The 21,189-nt window shown below is 48.1% G+C and overlaps 1 protein-coding gene across 1 annotated transcript in view; it reads left to right on the top strand.

The window, feature by feature from the left end:
• The window catches only part of MOK (MOK protein kinase), a 59,730-nt gene that overhangs the window by 34,615 nt on the left and 3,926 nt on the right, over positions 1 to 21,189 (top strand). The window contains exons 3-8 of the mRNA XM_006879178.1: positions 613 to 683; positions 11,307 to 11,385; positions 11,514 to 11,562; positions 13,979 to 14,157; positions 20,174 to 20,275; positions 20,856 to 21,029. Coding sequence (XP_006879240.1) covers positions 613 to 683; positions 11,307 to 11,385; positions 11,514 to 11,562; positions 13,979 to 14,157; positions 20,174 to 20,275; positions 20,856 to 21,029 — 654 coding nt within the window. The remainder of the gene's footprint in view (positions 1 to 612; positions 684 to 11,306; positions 11,386 to 11,513; positions 11,563 to 13,978; positions 14,158 to 20,173; positions 20,276 to 20,855; positions 21,030 to 21,189) is intronic.

Raw genomic sequence — 21,189 nt, 5'->3', positions numbered from 1 at the left:
AGTCTGCAGAGTCAAGCTTGCATGTCTTGCACAAGCCTCGAACAGGCCTGAACGCAGGACCTGAAGGCTCCCAGACCAAGATCCTGGAAGGCTCCTTTGAACACAGGAGACCCTGGTTGCTCTGAGAGGCGTGGGCCCAAGTGGGGTGCAGATGGGCCTGGGTGCTTGGATTCCTCTTTTGTCCATGCCTGGTTTTCATAGTTTCCTCCCCACACCTATTGCAGATTGATCCCCATTACATGAGAGCAATTTAGATAAATTAAAATGAAATTTTAGTCTCAGAGAATGAATTACATTTTTTCCTTTTATTGTTTTGCTTAGCCAACTCCCTGATCTAATTTCTTCTTTCAGTTCTATATTTTCAAGGCATAGCTCTTTTTAAAAAAAAAAAGCGCTTTTGGAGTTTTTGCTTAAAACAGGGTTTTACTGTGATTTCAAATTCATATTATCTGACATAGTCCTTTAAAATCTAAACCTCCAATATTTTAATCATTATGCTGCTGGCTTAGTCTTAGGGGCATTATATTTATTGGAAATGTTTATAAATGCATTAGAAAGTTATATTTTCTGATCAAGACAAGAAAAAATTTTAAAACCCACTTTCTTCTTCAGTGACAGAAAATCTGGTTCTCTTGCGCTAATATGTGAACTTATGGACATGAATATTTATGAGCTAATACGAGGTATGTAGAATACTTTGAAAGCTAATCTGAAACCTTTTGTTCAAGCTCGCAGTTCCCACGTGCTCCACGTCAGCTCTCGGGATTGTCTGTCAGTGGAGTAGTTGTGTGTGTAGCTAGCAGTGGCTCTGCTCTGAGGAGCTGCTTTTCTGCGGTCTTCCTCTGTTCAGAACGTGCTGCACATGAGAAGTGTGGAGGCGAGGGGCTGAGAGTGGGAGCTGTGGGGGTCAGAGAGAGACGTGAGAGCCTTGAGGGGGCCCTCGGGGTGGTGGAGGGCTGGGAAGGGCACTGGTATGAGGGGATGCCGAGGGCGGCCTAGATCATGATCTCAGAGGGGCCGCTGCTGACGACCGTGGTATGAGGGGTTGAGAGGACGCTGAATGGCCAGAGGCTGCTGAAGGCAGTGATGGGAGAGGCCAGTAGGGGTGCCAAGGGTGAGTGTGGGTGACAGAGCCAGGGGATGCCGAGGGCAATGGTGTGGGGCACCAGTGGGCTCCCTGAAAGTAGGTGTAGTTTGGTGGCTACTGTCCTAAGGCACTCACATCTGCGACCTCCCTCACCCTCAGGAGTGGACTCTGCCCCCTAGCCTCTCCCACTTTGAGACCACTCTTCTCCTGGATTCGTCTGTTCTCTACCTTATTTTAGATTTTCCCAAAACTCACCCATCAAGACAGTGAATACTCCCACGAGCAGTGAATAAAGGTTCCAGTTTCTCCACAGCCTCACCAGCATTTGTTGTTTGCTGCTCTGTTGAACTTTGCTATTGTTACTGTGGTGGGATGATATCTCATAGTTGTTCTGGTTTGCGTCTCTCTGATAGCTAGGGATTTTGAACATTTCTTCACAAAGTTGAACTGGCAAATTGGATAGTTAGATCTGCTGTGCCTTTGTTAAGTTTCTTTTGAGTAATCTATCCTTTTGTGAAAGCAGTATATTAAAATCTCCTTCCTACCATTCATTAAAAAAAGAGAGAGAGAGCCTTTCTACTAAGATGGCGCCAAAAGCGAAGAAGTAAGCCCTGTCCCTCCCAAAACTGAAGCCAAAGCAAAGGCATTAAAGGCCAAGAAGGCAGTCCTGAAGGGCATCCACAGCCAAAAAGAAGATCCGCACGTCTACCTTCCGGCGGCCTAAGACGCTGAGACTCCGAAGGCAGCCCAAATACCCCAGAAGAGCGCCCCCAGGGGAAACAAGCTTGACCACCAAGCCATCATAAATTTCCCCTGACCACTGAGTCAGCCATGAAGGAGATAGAAGATAACAACACACTTGTGTTCATTGTGGATGTCAGGGCCAACAAACACCAAATTGAACAAGTGTAAAGAAGCTCTGTGACACTGATGTGGCCAAGGTCAACACTTTGATTAGGCCTGTGGAGAGAAGAAGGCCTATGTTCAGCTTGCTCCTGACTATGATGCTTTGGATGTTGCCAACAAAATTGGGATCATCTAAATACAAATTTTCCTCACAAAAAAAAAAAGAGAGAAAGAGAGTGAATAGAGCCTCCATTCACTGGTGTTACAGAATGCTCCTCATTGTGTATTTTGAATGATAAAGCACTATAGGAAAACCATGTTGTCCTGAAACAGCCCTGCCAGGACTGCTGTGGCTTCCGTACCCTGGTTATCTGACGTTAGAAATGGCACACTGTGTCCCTGGGGTCCTGACCTGGGGTCACAAGTGTTAAACATCAGGGCAAGAGAACCTTGTAAGTACCCCTGGAAAAGCAAACCAGGATGCCCTATTTCACAGCGGAAGGGATCCCTATGGGACCAGTGAAACAAGCCACTGCCCTGATGTCATGTCCCTGTCACTCAAGAGTAGAGTTTTGGTGATGGCAGCATAAGTAATGCCCTAACTGGCGTGTTCGCTCAGATTACTTAGGCCACACGGAAGGAGTGCTTGTGGCACCAGTTAGACCAGAAGTTACTCTGGTGGCAGAGAAGACTTGCTTTGCAGATGCATGTGAAGAGTTCAAATTCAGTTGTTCTGAAGTGGAGTGGAAGCTTTATTTAGAAGTTAACTTAATGTGTGATTTAAAATAGTATGTTAATACTAAACTACTACGAGAACAAATGCTATAATTCCAAGGATTTTTTTCTACAGCCATAAAAGTTGGTGTCCATTGGGACAGGCGGACAGATCTTTGGCCTCTTCTCATTGGGAAGTAAAGAGAGAATGTGGTATTTCTTAGTTAGTTGCAATATTTGTGTATTTTCCTTCTAGGCAAGCTTCTCACTCAGGGATTGGTTGTCTTGTTTGAACTTTTAATCCTAACAAAGTTGATGATTTAGTTTCTAAGTCTAAAACCTGTGAAACAGCCATTAATTAGAAGGGACTCTAAAACTTGAAATGCCAGCAGCAGCTGAAAGTGACAGATGGTCGACAGTCTAATGGAGGGGTCTTGATTGAAAAGAGAAAAATTTACTTGAAGGAAATATAAGCAACAAAATGAGAGCAGTCTGGCCAAATAAAGGCCAGCTTCCTGTTGGTGCCCCAGAGAAGGCATTGCCTCGCAGCATAGCTCGGGCTCATGTTTAAGGAAAGTGTTTGGGTTAAAAAAAATATTTAATTTTATTAAATAAATTACTTAATGCTCCAGATCACTGGCAATAAGAGAGATGCAAATCAAAAACCCCAATGAGGTACCATCACACTCCAGTAAGAGTGGCAAAGTTTAACAGGGCAGCAAGTAATAGAAGTTGGAGAGGAAGCGGCAAGAAAGGGACTCTTGCACATTGTTGGTGGGACTGTAAAATGGTGCAACCATTCTGGAAGGCAGTTTGATGCTTCCTCAAAAAACTGAACATAGAAATTCCATATGACCCAGCTATTCCATACTTGGAATATACCCTGAGAATATGAGAACTGAGGCACAAACTGAGATTTGTACCCCAGTGTTCATAGCAGCATTATTTACCATCTCAAGAACATGGAAACAGCCCAGATGTTCATACCATGAAATACTTTGTAGCACGCAGGATCAATAACTTTGTAAATTATTACCTAACTTGAGAGGACTTGGAGAACATTAAGCTGAGTGAACCAACTCAGTCTCATAAGGATAAATATTGTATAAAACCATTGTTGTAGAATGAGTATAAGGATCCAGGAGGGGTGGGAGAGGCTGGAAGCAGAGGGATGTGGATGTGCAGGGGAAAAGGGGGGGGTTAATCATTAGGTTGTACAATTTGATGGGGGGTGAGGGAAATTGAAAGAATTTGTTCAAATTTGTATTTGAATTTTATAAATAAACTAGTAGAAAAAAATGTATGTTTTTAAAAGATTTCCATTGATAATACTCTAGAAAAGGGTTTGTATTCAAAGAATAAAATCCTCATTTTCCCAGAAATCTTTGGTATTAACCATTTAATCCCTAATGTTGTTGTTGTCATTGAGTCACCCCTGGGTCATGGTGACCCCACACTGTATAAAGGAGGTGTTGCTTTGAAACACATATGTCTGACATATGTTCTTCACTTTGATTGCGTGTGTGTGTGTATGTATATCTGTGCACCTAATGGTATCGATACAACCAAGAAAAACAACTCCAAGAAAAACAACTCCTAGGACAGCATCATTTGCATTGTGCTTTTTTACAATATACCAGTGTTTTACTTTTAAAGAATCTATAGTGCTGCAGTCCCGAAGGCACGCAGTTCAAATCCACCAGATGCTCCACTGGGGAAGGAGAGACAGTCTCTTCCTGTGCCAGCCAGATCTGACCGAAGGCACACCAAAAAAGAAAAAATAAGAAGCATCTATAATGTCACTTACTTTGTTTAGCAGCAATTCTTTCAGTGTAAGAGGCATGACTTTCAGTGCAGTTGTTGTTACTAAGTGCCCACTAGAATCCTTGTTTCTAAAAAAAAAAAATCCTTGTTTCTGCTTCCTAAAGTATAATATCTTAACGCTAAAGTGGGAAGAGAGAGAATTTTGGGGAAATGGCTATCTGTTTAGACATTTGTGGACACTATGTTTAGAAATACAGATCTTTGGGTCTGGAGATGTATAGAGCATGGTGGCTCATGTGCCACCGCTTTCTGGTTTGGGTTCCATTACCACTACTGGGTAGAAAGAAAGATCTTTAATTTCTAGTCATAGGAGAATTGGGTGGTTGGAGAAGTGGAACGAATTCCTTTCACTCCTTGCCTACAGAGAGACTGCAGAGAACAGCCTGTAACAGACCAGTGGACATTATTCTGTGCTGACTTCTTCATTCCAGAACTACACAGGGTCTTACAGGCCAGGGGTTGTAAGATGCTGCCAAGGGGGAAGGGCATTCTAGTGTCAGAAATGCTGGAAACAAAAAGAAATGCTGGAAGTATGGCTGGCCGTGATTGTAGGATATAAATATTGCAATGTACATATTGATTTCAGAGTTGCTAACATATGAAAAAAGAAATGTGTCTTAAAGCTGAATGCTAACATTGCATGGGCCAAACTTGCTCAGCATTTCTTAAGCTGAAGGAACTGAACAACATACTCAACCCTCAACATGCAGTATTTAAGGATGCTTTGGGCAGAATATGAAATGATCCAGGAAACATTAAAAAAAGATAGAAGGAGTATACAGAGTCACTGTACCGAAAAAGAATTGGCTGGCCCAGAAGAATTTCATGAAACAACATATGATCAAGAGGCAATGGTGATGAGGAAGTTCAAGCTGCTCAGAAGGAATTGACAAAAGCTAAGCTCCACATCCCAATGAACATATTTCAACAAACAGATACTGCCCTGAACATGCTCACCAGGTTCCAAGAAATCTGGAAGACAGCTACCTGGTCAACTGACTGGAAGAGATCCATATTTATTCCTGCCGCAAAAAAGGTGATCCTGTGCTCTTCCTCCTGAGGCCTACATGCTGCCGTGGCTGCCGCCACCGTGTCTCTAGTGATCCCTGAAAAGTTCCGGCACATTTCATTTTGTGAGTACTCAACACTAACATCGAGGGGCGGCGGAAAATAGCCTTTGCCATCACTGCCTTTAAGGGTGTAGGGTGAAGATGTGCTCACGTGGTGTTGAGGAAAGCAGACATTTTTTTTTATTTATTTTTTGTGTGCGTGTACTGTCAAATCAGATCTGACTGGTACAGGAGGAGATTGCCCCTCCTTCCCCGGCAGAGCATCTGGTGGATTCGAACCGTGCACCTCTGGGATTGTAGTTGCAGCTTCTTGCCACTAGGCCACCAGAGCTCCCCTGGAAAGCAGACATTGACCTCACCAAGAGGCCAGGAGAGCTTCCTGAAGAGGAGGTGGAGCGTGTGGTCACCACTTTGCAGAATCCACGCCACTACAAGATTCCTGACTGGTTCTTGAACAGACAAAAAGATGTGAAGGATGGGAAATACAGTCAGGTTCTGGCCAGTGGTCTGGACAACAAGCTCCGTGAAGACCTGGGGCAACTGAAGAAGATCCGTGCCCACAGAGGGCTGCACCACTTTTGGGGCCTTCAAGCTTGAGGCCAGCACACCAAGACCACTGGCCGACGGGACCCTACTGTGCCTGTGTCCAAGAAGAAATAAGTCTGTAGGCCTTGTCTGTTAATAGTTTATATACTTAAAAAAAAAAAGGTGACCCAACAGAGTGTGGAAATGATCAAACAATATCACACAATCAAAATCCTGCTGAAGATTATCCAAAAATTACTGGAACAGGACATTAACAGAGAACTAACCACCAGAAGTACCAGTTGGATTTAGATGAGGCTGTGGCATGAGAGACATTATTGCCAATGTCAGAAGGATCTTGGCTGAAAGCAAAGAGTACCAGAGGAATGTCTATCAGTGTTTCACTGACTGCGCAAAGGCATTTGACTGTGTAGATCAAAACAATTGTGGCTAACCTTAAGGAGAATGGGAATCCCAGAACACTTGAATGTGCTCATGTGAAACCTTGACCTGGACCAGGAGGCAGTCATCAGAACAGAGCATGGAAACACTGCATGGTTCAGAATTAGAAAAGGAGTGCATCAGGGATGCGTTCTGTCTCCATGTATTTTCAGTATGTATATATTATGTGTGTGTGTATGTATGTATATATATATATATACATCATTTAAGAGGCTAGACTGTATGAGAAGGAGCATGCCATCAGGATTGGAAGAAGACTCATCAACAATGTGCATTATGCAGAAGACACATTATGCTTGCTGAAACAATAGGACCTGAAGCACTTGCTGTAGAAAATCAAGGAATGTAGTCTTCAATATGGATTAAAACTCATCATCAAAAAGACAAAGATTCTCACCACTGAGCCAATAGGAAGTTTCATGATGGATGAAAAAGAGATTGAGGTTATTGACCATTTCAGCTTGTTTGGCTCCACAATCAACACTCTTGGCACTAGCCGTGAGGAAATCAAAAGACAAATTGCACTGGGGAACTCTGCTGTCAGGGATCTCTCCAGAGTGCTGAGGAGCAGTGACATCAGTCTAGAGACTAAGGTGTGCCTGATCTGGACAGTGACTAAGAATGACAGAGAATTGATGCCTTTGAGTTGTGGTGCTGGAGAAGAGTGTTGAATGTACCATGAACAGACAGGAGAACAAATAGATCTGTCTATTTGAGAGAGTGAAATGAAGTTTTTCCTTGGAAGCAAGTATTTTGAAGCTCCTTCTCACATACTTTGGGCACATACTTTGTGGCGAGGAGGGACTAGTCCTTGGAGAAGGTCATCATGCTTGGAATGTTGGAGGGACAGGGCAGCAGAGGAAGACCTTGCATGAGATGGATTGACGTAGTAACTGGGGTGTTGGGATGAGGTATGCCAGAGTCAATGAGACTGCCTTAGGATAGGGCAGAGTTCACAGCAGTTGTACATAGGGTCACTATGAGTCACAGGCGACTCAACAACACATAACAGCAACAACAACAACCACTTACAGAGGATTGCAGTTTATTGAATAGCATGTTAATGTCAAGAAAGCAAAACTTTCCATTGGACCAACAGGTAACATCATGAGAGATGGAGGAAAGATTGAAACTGTCAACAACTTCATCTTACTTGGATCCACAGTCAGCACATTTGCTGCCAGCGGTCAGGAGATAGGAAACATACTGCACAGGGAAAGCCTGCAGTCAGGGACCTCTCCAAATTATTGAGGAGCAGTGATGTCAGTTTGACGACTAAGGTGCATCTGATTCAGACCTTGGTCTTTTCAATCACTTGCTGTGCATCTGAGAGGTGGACAGTGAATAAGGGTGAGAGAAGATTAATTGATGCCTTTGCACTGTGGTGTTATAGAAGATGGCCAGATATCTCATGGACTGACAAAAGAACAAACAGGTATATCTTGGAGAAGATACAGTCGAGTGCTAACTAATTTTATCCTTACAACAACCCTGTTGAGTAGTTACCATTATTTTCCCCATTCAGAAGGAATAAGGCACAAAGGATAAGGTTACGTGCCTGGTAAGTGGAGAAATGAGTTTGAACTCAGCAGGGTCTTGAATTTATATTCGTAACCACCTGTCTTCTGCCTCTTAACAATCCTCTGTTGTCAGCACTGTTGTCATCTCTATTTTGTAGATGAGGAAACTGAAATTTGGAGGATGAAGTAATAATGTAACTCAAAGAAAAACAATTAGGGGACTGTGGTGGCCTAGTGGGTAAGGAGTCGCACTGCCAATCCAAAGGTGACTTAGATCCACCACCTGCTCTGCAGGAGAAAGATGAGAAGATAATGTAGGAGATTAATGCAGCGTGGTTGGTAATAAATGGCAAAGTCAAAATAGAAACTCAAGTCTGACCCTGGGCCCGTAACCATTACGCTCTTTGGCTGTCCTGGCCCTCTCTGTTCCTGGCCAACCAGTGTCACGGACTAACAGGTACTGTTGACCTTGATGCAACCGATCAAAAGCTGGATCAGGCCCTAAAGCTTTTGTTGCGAGAAACAGTTCGTTTGGCTTATGCCAAGAATACAAGATTGGTTTAATGCCTGGAAAGAAATGAAAATAATACATATTAGAGTAAAACCAGAAATGACATGATCACTCTAGGTGCAGAAAAAGCTTGTGATAAAAATCCCTTTTATCATGAATACCCTTTAATAATAATAACACTCAAGAAACTAGAACTAGAAGGAGGTGTTCTCAATGTGGTACAGAGACATCTGGGGTCTTTCTCACTTCTCTCTGCCCCTGAGATTGGCCCACTCTTCTCAGAGTGTTTCTCATACGTAGTAAATTCTCCTCGGTAAACTCTTAAACTTTCCTATCTTTTTAAAAAAATTATATCTAAAGGGAAAAAAATCCTATCATCCCTAATGTTGTGAGTGTGGATGCTTTCCCTTTATGATCCGGAACAAGACAAGAGTGCCCACTTTTGCCACTTCTGTGCAGTATTATTCTAGAGGTGTAACAAGGGCAATTAGAACATTTTTTTAAAGAAAATAATAAATGTATCCATATTAGAAAGGAAGACAGAGCATTACGTATATGGATAATCCTAAACAATTATACTGAAATACTATTAAAACTAAAATGTTCAGCAGGGTTGAAGGATAGGAGATCAACACACAAATATCAAATACATTTCTTTTTAAAAATTTTTGTTTTGTTGTTTTTGAGACTACACCAGCAAAACATATACCAATTAAACAGTTTTTCCATGTGCAGTTCAGTGGCATTGATTACATTCTCTTGGTTATGCGATGGTCCTCACCCTCCATTATGAGCAACCGCCCTCATTAGCATGATAAAGTCACAGCCCCTAAGGTTTCTGTCTAATCTTTCAAGTTGCTGAAGTCAGGTGTTGTTTTGTTGTTGTTGTTGTTTGAAGTCCATTTTGTCCCATCTAAATATTTTCCTAGGGAGCTCTGGTGGCTTCATGGTAAGGACTTGCACTGCCAACCCAAATGCACATTGTTCTAATCCACCAGCTGCTCCACGGAGAAAGACGAGGTAAGTGGTCTTCTCCTGTGTAGTTACAGCCTCTGAAAACTCACCAGATGGTCAGCTATGAGCAGAAACAAAACCAGATGTTTCTTAGAGGAGTATTACGCTCAGTTACACTACACAGTTTTCCTAGTTAAGGTAAACTGTTTGAATTTAAGATACTAGGTGATATTTTTCATTCAAGATAAAGATTATCTGGGGGTTGTGGTAGGGGTTTAGTTGGCCTCCCCTGGCTCCAAAAAGTCTGGGGTCCATGATCATTTGAAATGAATTCCGTTTTATAATTTCGCTCTTTTGATCAGGGTTCTTCTGTAGACTCTTTGACCGGAGTGCTCCGGAATGGTAATTGGTCACCATCAGTTGTTTTTTTTTATACACTTGTGAATAACCTGAAAACAAAAATTAGCATCCAACAGTATAAAATGCTCAGAATACAGTAAACAAAAGAAATGTAGAATTTATACAATGATGGCTAAAAAAATATTGCAATAAAGAAGACCCAAATAAATAGCGAAACATCCCTGTTATCACATTAGAAGACCTGGTATTGTTAAGATGTTAAATTGTCCACAAATTGATCTACAGCTTCACCAAATCCCTAGGAGTGTCGTAGTGACTTCCTTGTGGATATTAACAAGCTGATCTTAAAATTGATATGGAATAGTGAGGGCTCCAAAAGCAAAAAACCTCACTCATTGCTGTTGAGCTAGAGCTGACTCATGGTTGACCCTCCAGTGGCTTTTTGACACTTTAAACTGCTCCTCCCACCCTGTCAGTAGATTGGAAACACCAGAGAGGTGCGCTGCTGGGTGGCGCTGAAACACCCAGTGGACTGCACCCGTGGAGATGTAAATAAATAGCCAAAGCAATCTTGAGAAAAAAACACAACTAGAGGGTTCACATTTTTTCAATTTCAAAATGCATTGTTGTTATATGCCATCAAGTCACCTGTGACTCATAGTGACCCTATGTACAGCTCTGAAGCCTGCCCTGTCCTGAGCCAGTCTCACTGATGCCAACATACCTACCCCCATTACCCCAGTTACTATATAAATCCATTTCATCCAGGGTCTTCCTCCCCTGAGCTGTCCCTCCACCCTTCTGAGCGTTTTGTCCTTCTCCAAGGACTGGTCCCTCCTGGCCACGTGCCCAAAGTATGTGAGATGGAGCTTCAAAATCCTAGCCTCCCAGGAGAAACTTGGTTTCACCCTCTCCAAGACAGACTTAATTGTTTTCTTGGCAGTCCATACAAGACTCTTCTCCAGCACCACAACTCAAAGGCATAATAATAAGAGCAAGTGGTTCTAACAAAATGATAGACGTGTAGTTGTGCTGCTGTGTGCTGTCAAGTCATAGTTAACTCAGAGCCGACCACCTAGCAAGTTTTCAGAAACTGAATTACGTGGGAGAAGATCGCCCATCAACAGCTGATGAATTCGAACCTCCCGCCCTTGGAATGGCAGTGCAACTCCTTACCCACTGCTCTATTCTAGTGTCACCATGAATCAGAATCAACTTGATGACAGTGGAATATGCGTGTCCAGATGGCAGATAGATTAGTGGTGGGTGTATTTCATAGGTGTATTCCATATTTCCTGAAGCAATTTCTGATTATTTCTCATGGAGGAAATTGTCTTTTCACAGAGTACTAACTACAAATATATTTTTGGTTTGCAAAAGGGAATATGTAGCACTTGTAATCTGTACATACCTGTTTACCTGTTATCACACAGGGAGAAGACATCCATTATCAGAAAAGAAAGTGATGCACTATATGTACCAGTTGTGTAAATCCCTTGATCACATGCACAGGTACGCGCATGGGTTTGGGGCAGTCACAGATGAACAGAATTCATCGGCCTTCATTTAAAATGCGATCTGAAGGAATTTGAGTCAGTGAGGTACAGTTAATTTTGTTCTCCCTTTTATATTGGCTACAGAAATGGAATATTTCACAGAGATGTAAAACCAGAAAATATATTGATAAAGGTAAGAAATTTTCTCTTTTGATCTCAAAATGAAAAGAAGTAGAGTTTTTTTGATGACCTGCTTGGTAGCTGGTCACTCAGACTGTATGATTTTGCTTTCTCCAGTTTTGAAAAGGTAGATTATCTTCCTAACTGTCTACCTGGAAGAACGTAGTCTCGGGTACTGTTCTCACAACTGTGACTTTAGGAAACCCATTCCGATGATCTGAGTCCTCTGAATGTGAAATGGATTTGAGTCCTTGTCTGTCTCACCCTGAAGCCACTTATACTGCACATTTCAAATGCAGGATGTGATACATGATGCCTGATGCTGATGCATGAACACACTCGAGAAAGCACCTTCACTGTCAAGTGCGCAGGAAGAAATCAAGGAGTGTTGTTGCTTGGTGGTGGTTTCCCATTTCTGAGCTTTGGGTTGGGGTGCAGTTAGCTTACTGGAAAGCCGCTTGGCTCTCTGGGGCCCTTTTTTTCTGACTGAGGTAAGATGAGAGCAGCAGTTGGTCTTGGGATGGTTACTTTGCGGCTGAGGCAGGTCACTCGGTCCAGACTCTGACTCCTGAGTGGAACAGTACACCATGGAGTTCCAAGGCTAATTTTCCAAAGCTCACCAGGCCTTTCTTCACCGTACCTCTGGGTAGACTGAGCTTCTGGCCATTAGTTACTGAGCGTATCAGTGATTTTAACCACTCCTGGGCACCCTGCTCACTGCCCCGCGGATAATGGTATTGTAGCCTGGCTGTGGGGACACCATTTCTGGTCCCAGTGTGGGTACTGTTGCTGCCAAGTCTTTGGGAGTCCTCTCCCCGCTGTCCTCAGCTGGACCCTTGGCCACTGTGGCACCATTGGTCTCTCAATATGCAACCCTCTCCTTTCTCTGTTTGGCCCTTTGGATTCTCAGCTGTGCCACTGAACCTTTAGAGACTTGGCCCAGATGTCCCCTCCAACCCCTTGGGGCAGAAAACTGAAGGAATATAATTTGCTCTTGGGTTTGGGAAGCATCGAGCTTCCTGGTGCCTCTTATGGAGGCCACGGTGATGTGGAAGTCTGTGTTTTTTCAGCTGGAGTGGAGCCGAGGGGTGTGGAGGGAATGTGGGGTACTACCGATGTTTCCCATCACCCAAATGTGGTACAATTGGGAGGTTCCCGGCCAGAGAGGGGTCCAGTGGTAAAGAGGTCATGTCTGCACCTGCATTGACCAGCCTAGTCACAGTGATGCCCTTACCTGAAAATGAAGAAGCTATTTACTGGTTTCCAGGTCGTTCTGATGAAATGTGACATCAGGTGTACTGTGCCTCTTCAACCAGCACCAGGCGTTTAGTGCTGGGGGAAGCTGGTGAACATCAGGGCAGATTAGCTGGAGAATGAGGAGCGTGGTGGCAGTGGGTAAACGCTCGATTGCTAACTGAGAGGCTGCCAATATGAACAGACCTACGACTGCCTAGGAAGATGACCTGATCTGCCTCTGTAAATATTCCAGCCCAGAGACCCCACGGGGCATCTGTCCTCTGCCCTGCAGGGTCACAGGCACGCCCAACGCCGGCACACAACCTCTGAGACTCACATGGACTTGGATAGCCCTCATCTTAGCATATCTGTGCCTGTCCGTTGAGTGTGGGCTCCCTGGAATCACAGTCAGGTATTTTAATGAGTTCTGCTTCTTTCGTTTGCCTTGAAACATCAGGGGTAAAGGAAATAGAAGCAGTACCTGAAACCTGTTTCCTCTGTGTGTCTGACTTACTGTCAGGAGAGCCCCTGACACACACCACATCCCCCGCCCCACCAGGTCCAGAGCAGGGCCCCCAGCTTAGGGGACAGCAGAGAGGTCATGTCCTTGTGGGTCATTCATTTGTAGAATCAGTCAGGCTGAAACATTGGCTAAGCCTGTTTTAAAAACAAAGTAAAACCCATTGATAGCCTGTAATTCTGATTTACAGACAGAGTAGAGCTGACAAACAGGGCTTCCCGGATTGTAATCTTACAGAAGATTACAGTCTCCTCCCGTGCGATTAACTGCTTCTGGAAACCTGCTGGAGAGTCGGCTGTGAGTTGGTTCCAGCCGGATGGGACGCAGCAGCACAGCAGTCTTTACGGAAGCCGACTGGCTCATCTTTCAAGAGTGTTGCTGCTGGGAGTTTTAAATGGCCAGCGTTTAGATTAGCGGTCAAGCACGAAGCCGCCAGAGATGTGGGTTCCAAACCCATAGACCTTTGGATGTGTGTGTTAAAGCAGGTCAGGCAGGTGTCAGCAGATGTGCGCCATCAGGCAGAAACACCCCCATGGTGCTGGGCCCCCTCCAGGTGCTGGTGGGCTCCGGTGGCCTGCTTCTAGGAGCACTCAGCTCTCTAGTCCTTCCTCGACTGCGTGGCTGTAGGGCCTCATGGTGGTGTGTTGTCCCGGCCCTGCCCCTGCCCCTGCAGCAGGACATCCTGAAGCTGGGGGACTTTGGGTCCTGCCGCAGCGCGTACTCCAAGCAGCCGTACACAGAGTACATCTCCACGCGCTGGTACCGGGCCCCCGAGTGTCTGCTCACTGACGGCTTCTACAGCTACAAGATGGACCTGTGGAGTGCTGGCTGTGTCTTCTATGAGATCGCCAGGTAGGGCAGCCCTCGAGAGCCCGAGGTGCAGAAAGGGGGCCTGTGTGACTGCAGGGTGACCTCCATAGCAAGCCGGGCCTCCTCTGACCCCAGGGACAGAGGGCAGGGTGACCCCACAGTGTAGGCAGGGACTCCTTTGACCCCACAAGCAGAGGGCAGGGTGACCCCACAGTGCAGGCAGGGCCTCTTCTGACCCCAGGGACAGAGGGGCAGGGTGACCCCACAGTGCAGGCAGGGCCTCCTCTGACCCCAGAGACAGAGGGCAGGGTGACCCCACAGTGCAGGCAGGGCCTCCTCTGACCCCCACAAGCAGAGGGCAGGGTGACCCCACAGTGCAGGCAGGGCCTCCTCTGGACCCATGGGTAGACAGCAGGGTGACCCCACAGTGCAGGCAGGGCCTCCTCTGACCCCATGTGTAGACGGCAGGGTGACCCCACAGTACAGATGGAGCCTCATCTGACCCAGGAGCAGAGTAGGGGTCAGCAGGTAGGCCCAGCCAGGCTGTGGGGCTGCAGACCAGTATGTTCTCACACTCAGATTTTCAGACAGTCTGATTTCTCACTGTTTTAAATTTAACAGGAACTGTACTAGGCTTTCTTTTTACTTTGTTGTCACACACTTCACATTTTCTTTGCTTGGGGACAAAAGCACCACCAATCAGCTTTGCTGCCATGGCACTGGTGTACATGATGTGACCAGGCACCATGTGTTTAGGAGCAGAGGGGACAGGCCTGCAGCTGCCCCCTGTGGCCTGTCCTGGGAGGTGTGAGCAGGCCTGAGGGGTCAGGGCTCTGCAGCTTTGTCTTCCCCACTCAGAGGGCCTGCCCTGGACACCACAGCTACTGCCCCCTGTGCTTGATCCAGGAAGTGTGAGCAGGGTGAGGGGTCAGGGCTCTGTACCCCACTCTTCCCCACTTAGAGGGGCTCTCCTGGGCACCTACACCTGCTTCACTTTGTGATCTGGGAGATGTGAGCAGGGCTGAGGTGTCAGGGCTCTGCACCCTGTTCTTCCCCAGTCAGAGGGGCTCTCCCAGACACTCATCATGTCAGTCATGAGACGTCGATGTTTTCATGTTATTAATACCAAAGTTCTGTTTGTGGTCTGGGATATGAATGGATTCATTTGTACAAGCCTAAAATATTTTATCTACAATTCCAAAATCCATACATGCCATATAAAAATCAAAGGGCTTTCTCAGAACTCGCATGGCAACAAGACCCCACCTGAACTTGACAGCTCCCTTGGGTCCGCAGGTGGCCCCTGGACAAGGCTACTGAGGGCAGTTCACGTGGTCGTGTATCACTGCACAGATGCTGCTGTGCACAGGCTGGGGACCTGACTCATGCCTCTTGGCACCTTGGGCTTGTTGGTCGTGTGGAAATAGAAGGGCTGACTGAAAGGGAGCGGTTCTGGTTGGTCAGGTGAGAAGGTGAGAAGGTTCTCTAAAGAGAGGTCTGGAGATTGGTATCCAAAATATCAGCCATTGAAACCTTATATAGCGTCATCTCCTCCAACACGAGGAGGCATCGTCTCCTCCAACACGGGGAGCATCATCTCCTCCAACACGAGGAGGCATTGTCTCCAACATGGGGACAACCATCTCCTCCAACACGGAGAGCATCATCTCCTCCGGCACGGGGAGAATCACTCCTCCAGCACAGGGAGGAATCATGTCCTCCAGCACGGGGAGCATCATCTCCTCCAGCACGGGGAGGCAGGTCAGCTATGATCCACGTGCGACATCGTCTCCTCCAGCACACACAGGATAGTATTGAGTTGGGTTGAACACAACTGTTTCTAAGCAAAAAGCGCACAGGACGTGTAACTATGAAGATGAATGTGTTTTTGTCAGGTGTGCCCCATGGGCCCCAACATTCAGGTGGGTAGAAGTGCTGTCAGCAGAGTGCTTAGAGGGGCTGCCCTGCGTGGGACACAGTGGGCGTTGTGTGAAGCTGGGGTCTCTGCAGGCCCATTTAGCCCTCCCTTACGCCATACTGCACTTAAAACTGTGGTTTTTGTTTTTTAACCTCTTATCATTACTGCTTTTGGGCGAGTAAAGTTACGTTTTCGGTATTTTTTAGTTTTTCTTCCCATCTGTGCACCCAGTCTGTGCAAGATGTTCTACTGCAGTCTCTTTGAGAGTAGCCAGTGGGGGTCAGTGTCTCCCTCAAACGCACTGCCCTCCAGTTGGAACTAAGCTGACTATCCAGCGGATTCTTGAGAGGAGATTGTCCATCTCTCAGCAGCTGGACTGGAAGCCCTGGCCTTTGATTGGCAGTGCGGTGCCTTCCCTGCTAGGCCACCCGGGCATCAGGCACTAGCTAGTTTGTCTGGCCCCAGGGTCTTGGAGGTTGAGGTTTGAGTGGTCCTCTTGTGCTTTGCACTCACTGTTTGAATACATTTTTGGTTTTCATCCCCCTTTGCTCCAGACAGGTCTGACCAATAGTGGCACCTTAGTTGCTCAAAGTTTTTAAGTTCTCAGTTGCTACTCACCACAGAAGGACATAGAGCATTGTCTGTGTGGCCTGTTATGCCAGTTGACCTTGAACAACATACAGTGTTACGAAACGTCTATCAGTTTATATACTTCAACACACAAGGATGAGATTTGTAAAGATACTGATAATAAAAGGCAGTAATAATAAGAGAAAGAAAAGGTATTCAGCTTAGGTCAGAACCAATTTAGAATCCTGGGTATGGAGGCCTGTCATAAACAGAGGACCACCTGCATTATCCTAAAAGATTTTTGTCTGTCATTGTATTAGTACCATGCTGTTTTTGTTACTAGCGCTGTATAGTAGGTTTTGAGGTTAGAGAGTGCTATGCCTCCCACTTTATTTTTGTTTTTCAGAAGTGCTTTGCTTATTTGGGGTCTCTTTCCTCTCCAAATAAACTTAACAATTCCCCTTTCCATCTCCTTGAAAAATGAATATGGTATTTGGATTGGGATTACATTGAACATAGATTGCTAAAAAAATTAGTAAGACATAATTGTGTAATGTCACAGGAGACTAAACTTCAAATTACTTGTTGAAGTGGAATTTTGTGAGAGTGAATATAGGACTTAAAATGAATTTTCTGCTGCTCTGCAGGGGATAAAAGAATGCTGCTTCCTAATCTCTTTCCTGTAAAGAGAAGGGGGAGGGGGCTGGGGATATCGGAGCCTCGGGAGCGCCTGGGGCCATGTCCTGGTGTCCTGTTTTCTCAGAAGCCCTTGGGTTTCGGTGTCCTGGGTTTCCTGAGATGGATGGTGACGTGACTGTGGTGCTGACCCATAGGGCGTCACCCACAGGACCCCCCGGAGTGCCATCTGCCATCAACACCCATTGCACTTGGATCCAGGGAGGTGGAGCCTCACTGCACGGGGCCCCAGGCCTGTGCTGTGCCCTGGGCAGCAGGACCAGGAACACGCAAGCACAAGGCCGTCTGGAGAGTGGAAATCAGAGCCCCCACCTTGGGTTAGGACGTTCGTGAAGAACGTTGGCTGTACCGAGCACGGCCACAAAACCTCCACATGATGCGGGAGTCCGGCTCGAACGCTGCTCAGGATGGAGGATGTTGCCTGTGTGTGGTTGTCAGGATGGACCAGCCCCTGGACGACAGCACGCTTGTCATACGGAGGGTGAGTGAGAGTGAAGAGGACCCTCAGGACAGGCTGGCACAGTGGCACGTGGTAACGGAGGAAGGCCTGGTGGTGTCTGTTCTGCTCAGGGGTCACTGTGCATCAGATCTGACAACAAATTATAATCCAGGAAGAAGGAGAAAGTGACACCTTCAGACTTCCTGCTTCCTTACTCTCAAGTGGTCTCATTCTGTTTGCAGATAGAGAAATTCTTCATTAGACATGAAACCACCTGCTGGCATTCGAGGACAGCCCAGAGAGGAGAGGACGTGCTGGGCAGATCCGAGCCGAGTTCCCATAAGCATGTTGGCCGGTGGCGGCAGGGGGCCTCGGGCTTGTCCAGCTGCTGGTGTGCTGGGCCTTGTACTTCTGACCTCTCTTCCAGCAGCTGTTGGAGTTAGGAAAGGTGGCATGAAAATCCTCATTTCTGGCCTCTCTGAGAGAGTGAGGGTGTCTTTGGCCCTGGCCCCCATCTTCATGCCTTTGCGGCCTCTGTCCCGCTGGACCCTACACTGAGCGGCGAGGCTCCGCCCGCAGCCACCCCGAGGCCCGCAGGGAGCGAGGCGCCAGCTCGGGGACGTCTGCGTGGAGCTGGGTGGTGGCCTCGTGCTGGTTACAGCCTCTCAGAAGCCGCTGGAGGGTCAGCTCTGAGTCACTTCCCCCCGGACAGCCCGTGGCCACGTAACTGCCGCCCCCAGGAATGAAGATGGGCAGTCTCTTTCCCTAAATGCGTACGTTTTGGAAGCCAGCGGAGATCTGCGGTGAATGGAGTTGGCTCTGTAGTGGCGCGTTTGGGTTTGGCCTGTGTGGCCGATCCATGGTTTTGTGAGGTGTCATCGGATCGTGGCTGACCCTGCCTCATGTTGCCTCAGGTTGATTCCGTGTGACAGACTTGAATGCGCAGGGGGGCTGTGTGGCCAGCTGGGCGAGGCCCACCGTGGGTGTCACGTGGCTGCAGGACCCCCCGAAGCTGGTGTAAGGTGCAGGGCGTGTGAGACCCTGGGGTGCGTGCAGGACCCCCCCGAAGCTGGTGTGGGTGCAGGGCGTGTGAGACCCCGGGGTGGGTGCAGGCGCCTCAGCTGGTGTGGGTGCAGGGCGTGTGAGACCCCGGGGTGGGTGCAGGCGCCTCAGCTGGTGTGGGTGCAGGGCGTGTGAGACCCCGGGGTGGGTGCAGGCGCCTCAGCTGGTGTGGGTGCAGGGCGTGTGAGACCCCGGGGTGGGTGCAGGCGCCTCAGCTGGTGTGGGTGCAGGTCTTGGGCACAGGGACTGGCATTTAGATGGCCGCTGAGAGTGACGATTGCCGGGTCCTGACAGGCGTTCTTGTGGACATGACATCCATGAGCTCGGCCTGAGCGCACAGCTGCCGCCATCACTGCCTTTCTGAGACGCCGCGTGGCCAGTTGTGGGGGTGCACACCACAGTCCGAGGCGGAGCCCTGGAGGCGCGGTGGATAAAGCCTTGTGCATCAACGGCAAGATTGAGCAGCAGTCCGCCGCCGCTGCTGCTGAAAGGACGTTAAACTGTGGTGCTGAGCTCAGCAAGCCTTTCATGGCTCCTGCGTCCACTGGTCCCGCCAGGGACCCCAACACCACGTGTGTATGACAGAGGAACGTGAAGCCCCCCAGCCCTGAAGGAGACTGTGTCCTCTTGAGGCTTCGCCACAGACAGGGGCACTTTGGCGCCTAGGATGGAAGTGGAGTAAATAAAGCTGATGATGGACAAGCGCCCTTCTGCGACGCGCTGATGACCCATAGGGCAGCGGCCGGCTGCAGCTGTAGGGAATGTCTGCTCGTTTAAAGTCCTGACTGAGAGGGCAAGTCTGTGTGTTCCTGGCTGCACGGTGAGCGTGCTAGAAAACAACGTGCGATCTGCCTCTTGATTGGAATCCTGAAAACGCGCCCACCGCCACGCGGGCTTGTACTCTGCTCTCGGGGTGGGGTTTTCGCGTGGGTCCTGGCCCACCTGTTAGCCTTGAGGACTGGCTGTCCCCAGGTGAGGACTCTGGTGTGCTGGTGGCCAGCAGCCAAGGGGCTCAGGTGAGAACGCATGTCAGAAACTCTCAGGAGCAAAGGACACAATAGCTCATTTGGACAGACCTCAGCATGCCAGGCGCCGCTGTCCTGCTGCAAAGCAGAGGCAGCTCATGGAGTGCTGTCCCAGGGGCTCAGGAGCTGCAGGTGACAGCAGCTGAGGGCCTGAGACAAGTGCAGGAGGAGGAGACAAAGGCAGAGCGGAGGTGGGCACCTACTTCTCTGGGAGGGCAGAGGGGGTGATTTGGGGGAGCAAATGAGGGCGGTCAGCCCTTGATGGGCTCGGTCCAGCACCCGCAGAGATGGGCACAGGTGTGGCTGTGTCAACAGACTGCCCACTGAGTGCCCCTCCTCTGCCTCCAGTCTGGAGCCCCTCTTTCCTGGAGTCAACGAGCTGGACCAGATCTCTAAGATCCATGATGTCATTGGCACGCCGGCTCAGAAGACACTTACCAAGTTCAAACAGTAAGTGAGAAGCCCGGGTCACCCTGGGGGCATCCCAGGCCCACCTCCACCTCCCCCAGGACCCTCCTTCACTCCTGCCTGGCCCTCTGGTGTCTGCAGAGCCAGGGTGTTTGGAGCGTGCTGGGGTCTTGGGGTCTGGAGGAGCCAGGTCTGTTCCTGCACAGTGCTTTGCCCTCCACACCCCCACCTCACCCAGCTCCACCCCATAAATTCCCCACCTCACCCTGCTCCACCCCTCAGCTCTGGGGCTGGAGCTGATCCTGGGGACAGGGTGAAGCTGAGGGCCTGGGGTAGGACACCAGTCACCTGATTTGTGAAAAGGAAAAGGAGAATTCTGTCTGAATCTTATTTTAAAAAAAAACAAACAAAACCCCCAAAGCTTTATTTCACTCCTCTCACCTGGAAATGTGACTGGAGTCCTTTCTAGAAACGTTGCTGTCTTGCCTGTAACCCGTAGGATCCAGCCCCGCCTTGTAGACTGCTGTCACCTCGCTCAGGGCCCCGTGGAGGTGTGGGGGGCACCTGTCACATGCTCTACATAGTGGTGTGATTGTTTATTGTCATTGGGCTTTTAATGCAGGTCGAGAGCTATGAGTTTTGATTTTCCTTTTAAAAAGGGATCAGGACTGTCTCTCCTGACAAGCAACCTGTCCCCTCAATGCCACTCCCTCCTGTGTGCGCTGGTGGCCTACGACCCCGACGAGAGGATCACTGCCCACCAGGCACTGCAGCACCCCTACTTCCAAGAGCAGAGGTAGACGTGCTCCTGGGGAGAGCGGGCCTCCACCCACCCATACCCCAGGGAGAGACGGCCTCCTCCCTCACCCCCAGGGAGAGACGACCTCCTGACCATGCGCCCACACACCCCTGTGCCTCATCCCGCTAATGCAGCCCCCACCTCACCCTGCCCCCCC

Source organism: Elephantulus edwardii, unplaced genomic scaffold (genome assembly GCF_000299155.1).
Source record: "Elephantulus edwardii isolate Elephantulus edwardi_28Jun2011 unplaced genomic scaffold, EleEdw1.0 scaffold00002, whole genome shotgun sequence".
Classification (NCBI taxonomy): Eukaryota; Metazoa; Chordata; class Mammalia; order Macroscelidea; family Macroscelididae; genus Elephantulus; species Elephantulus edwardii.
This window is presented reverse-complemented; position numbering and strand designations above follow the sequence as displayed.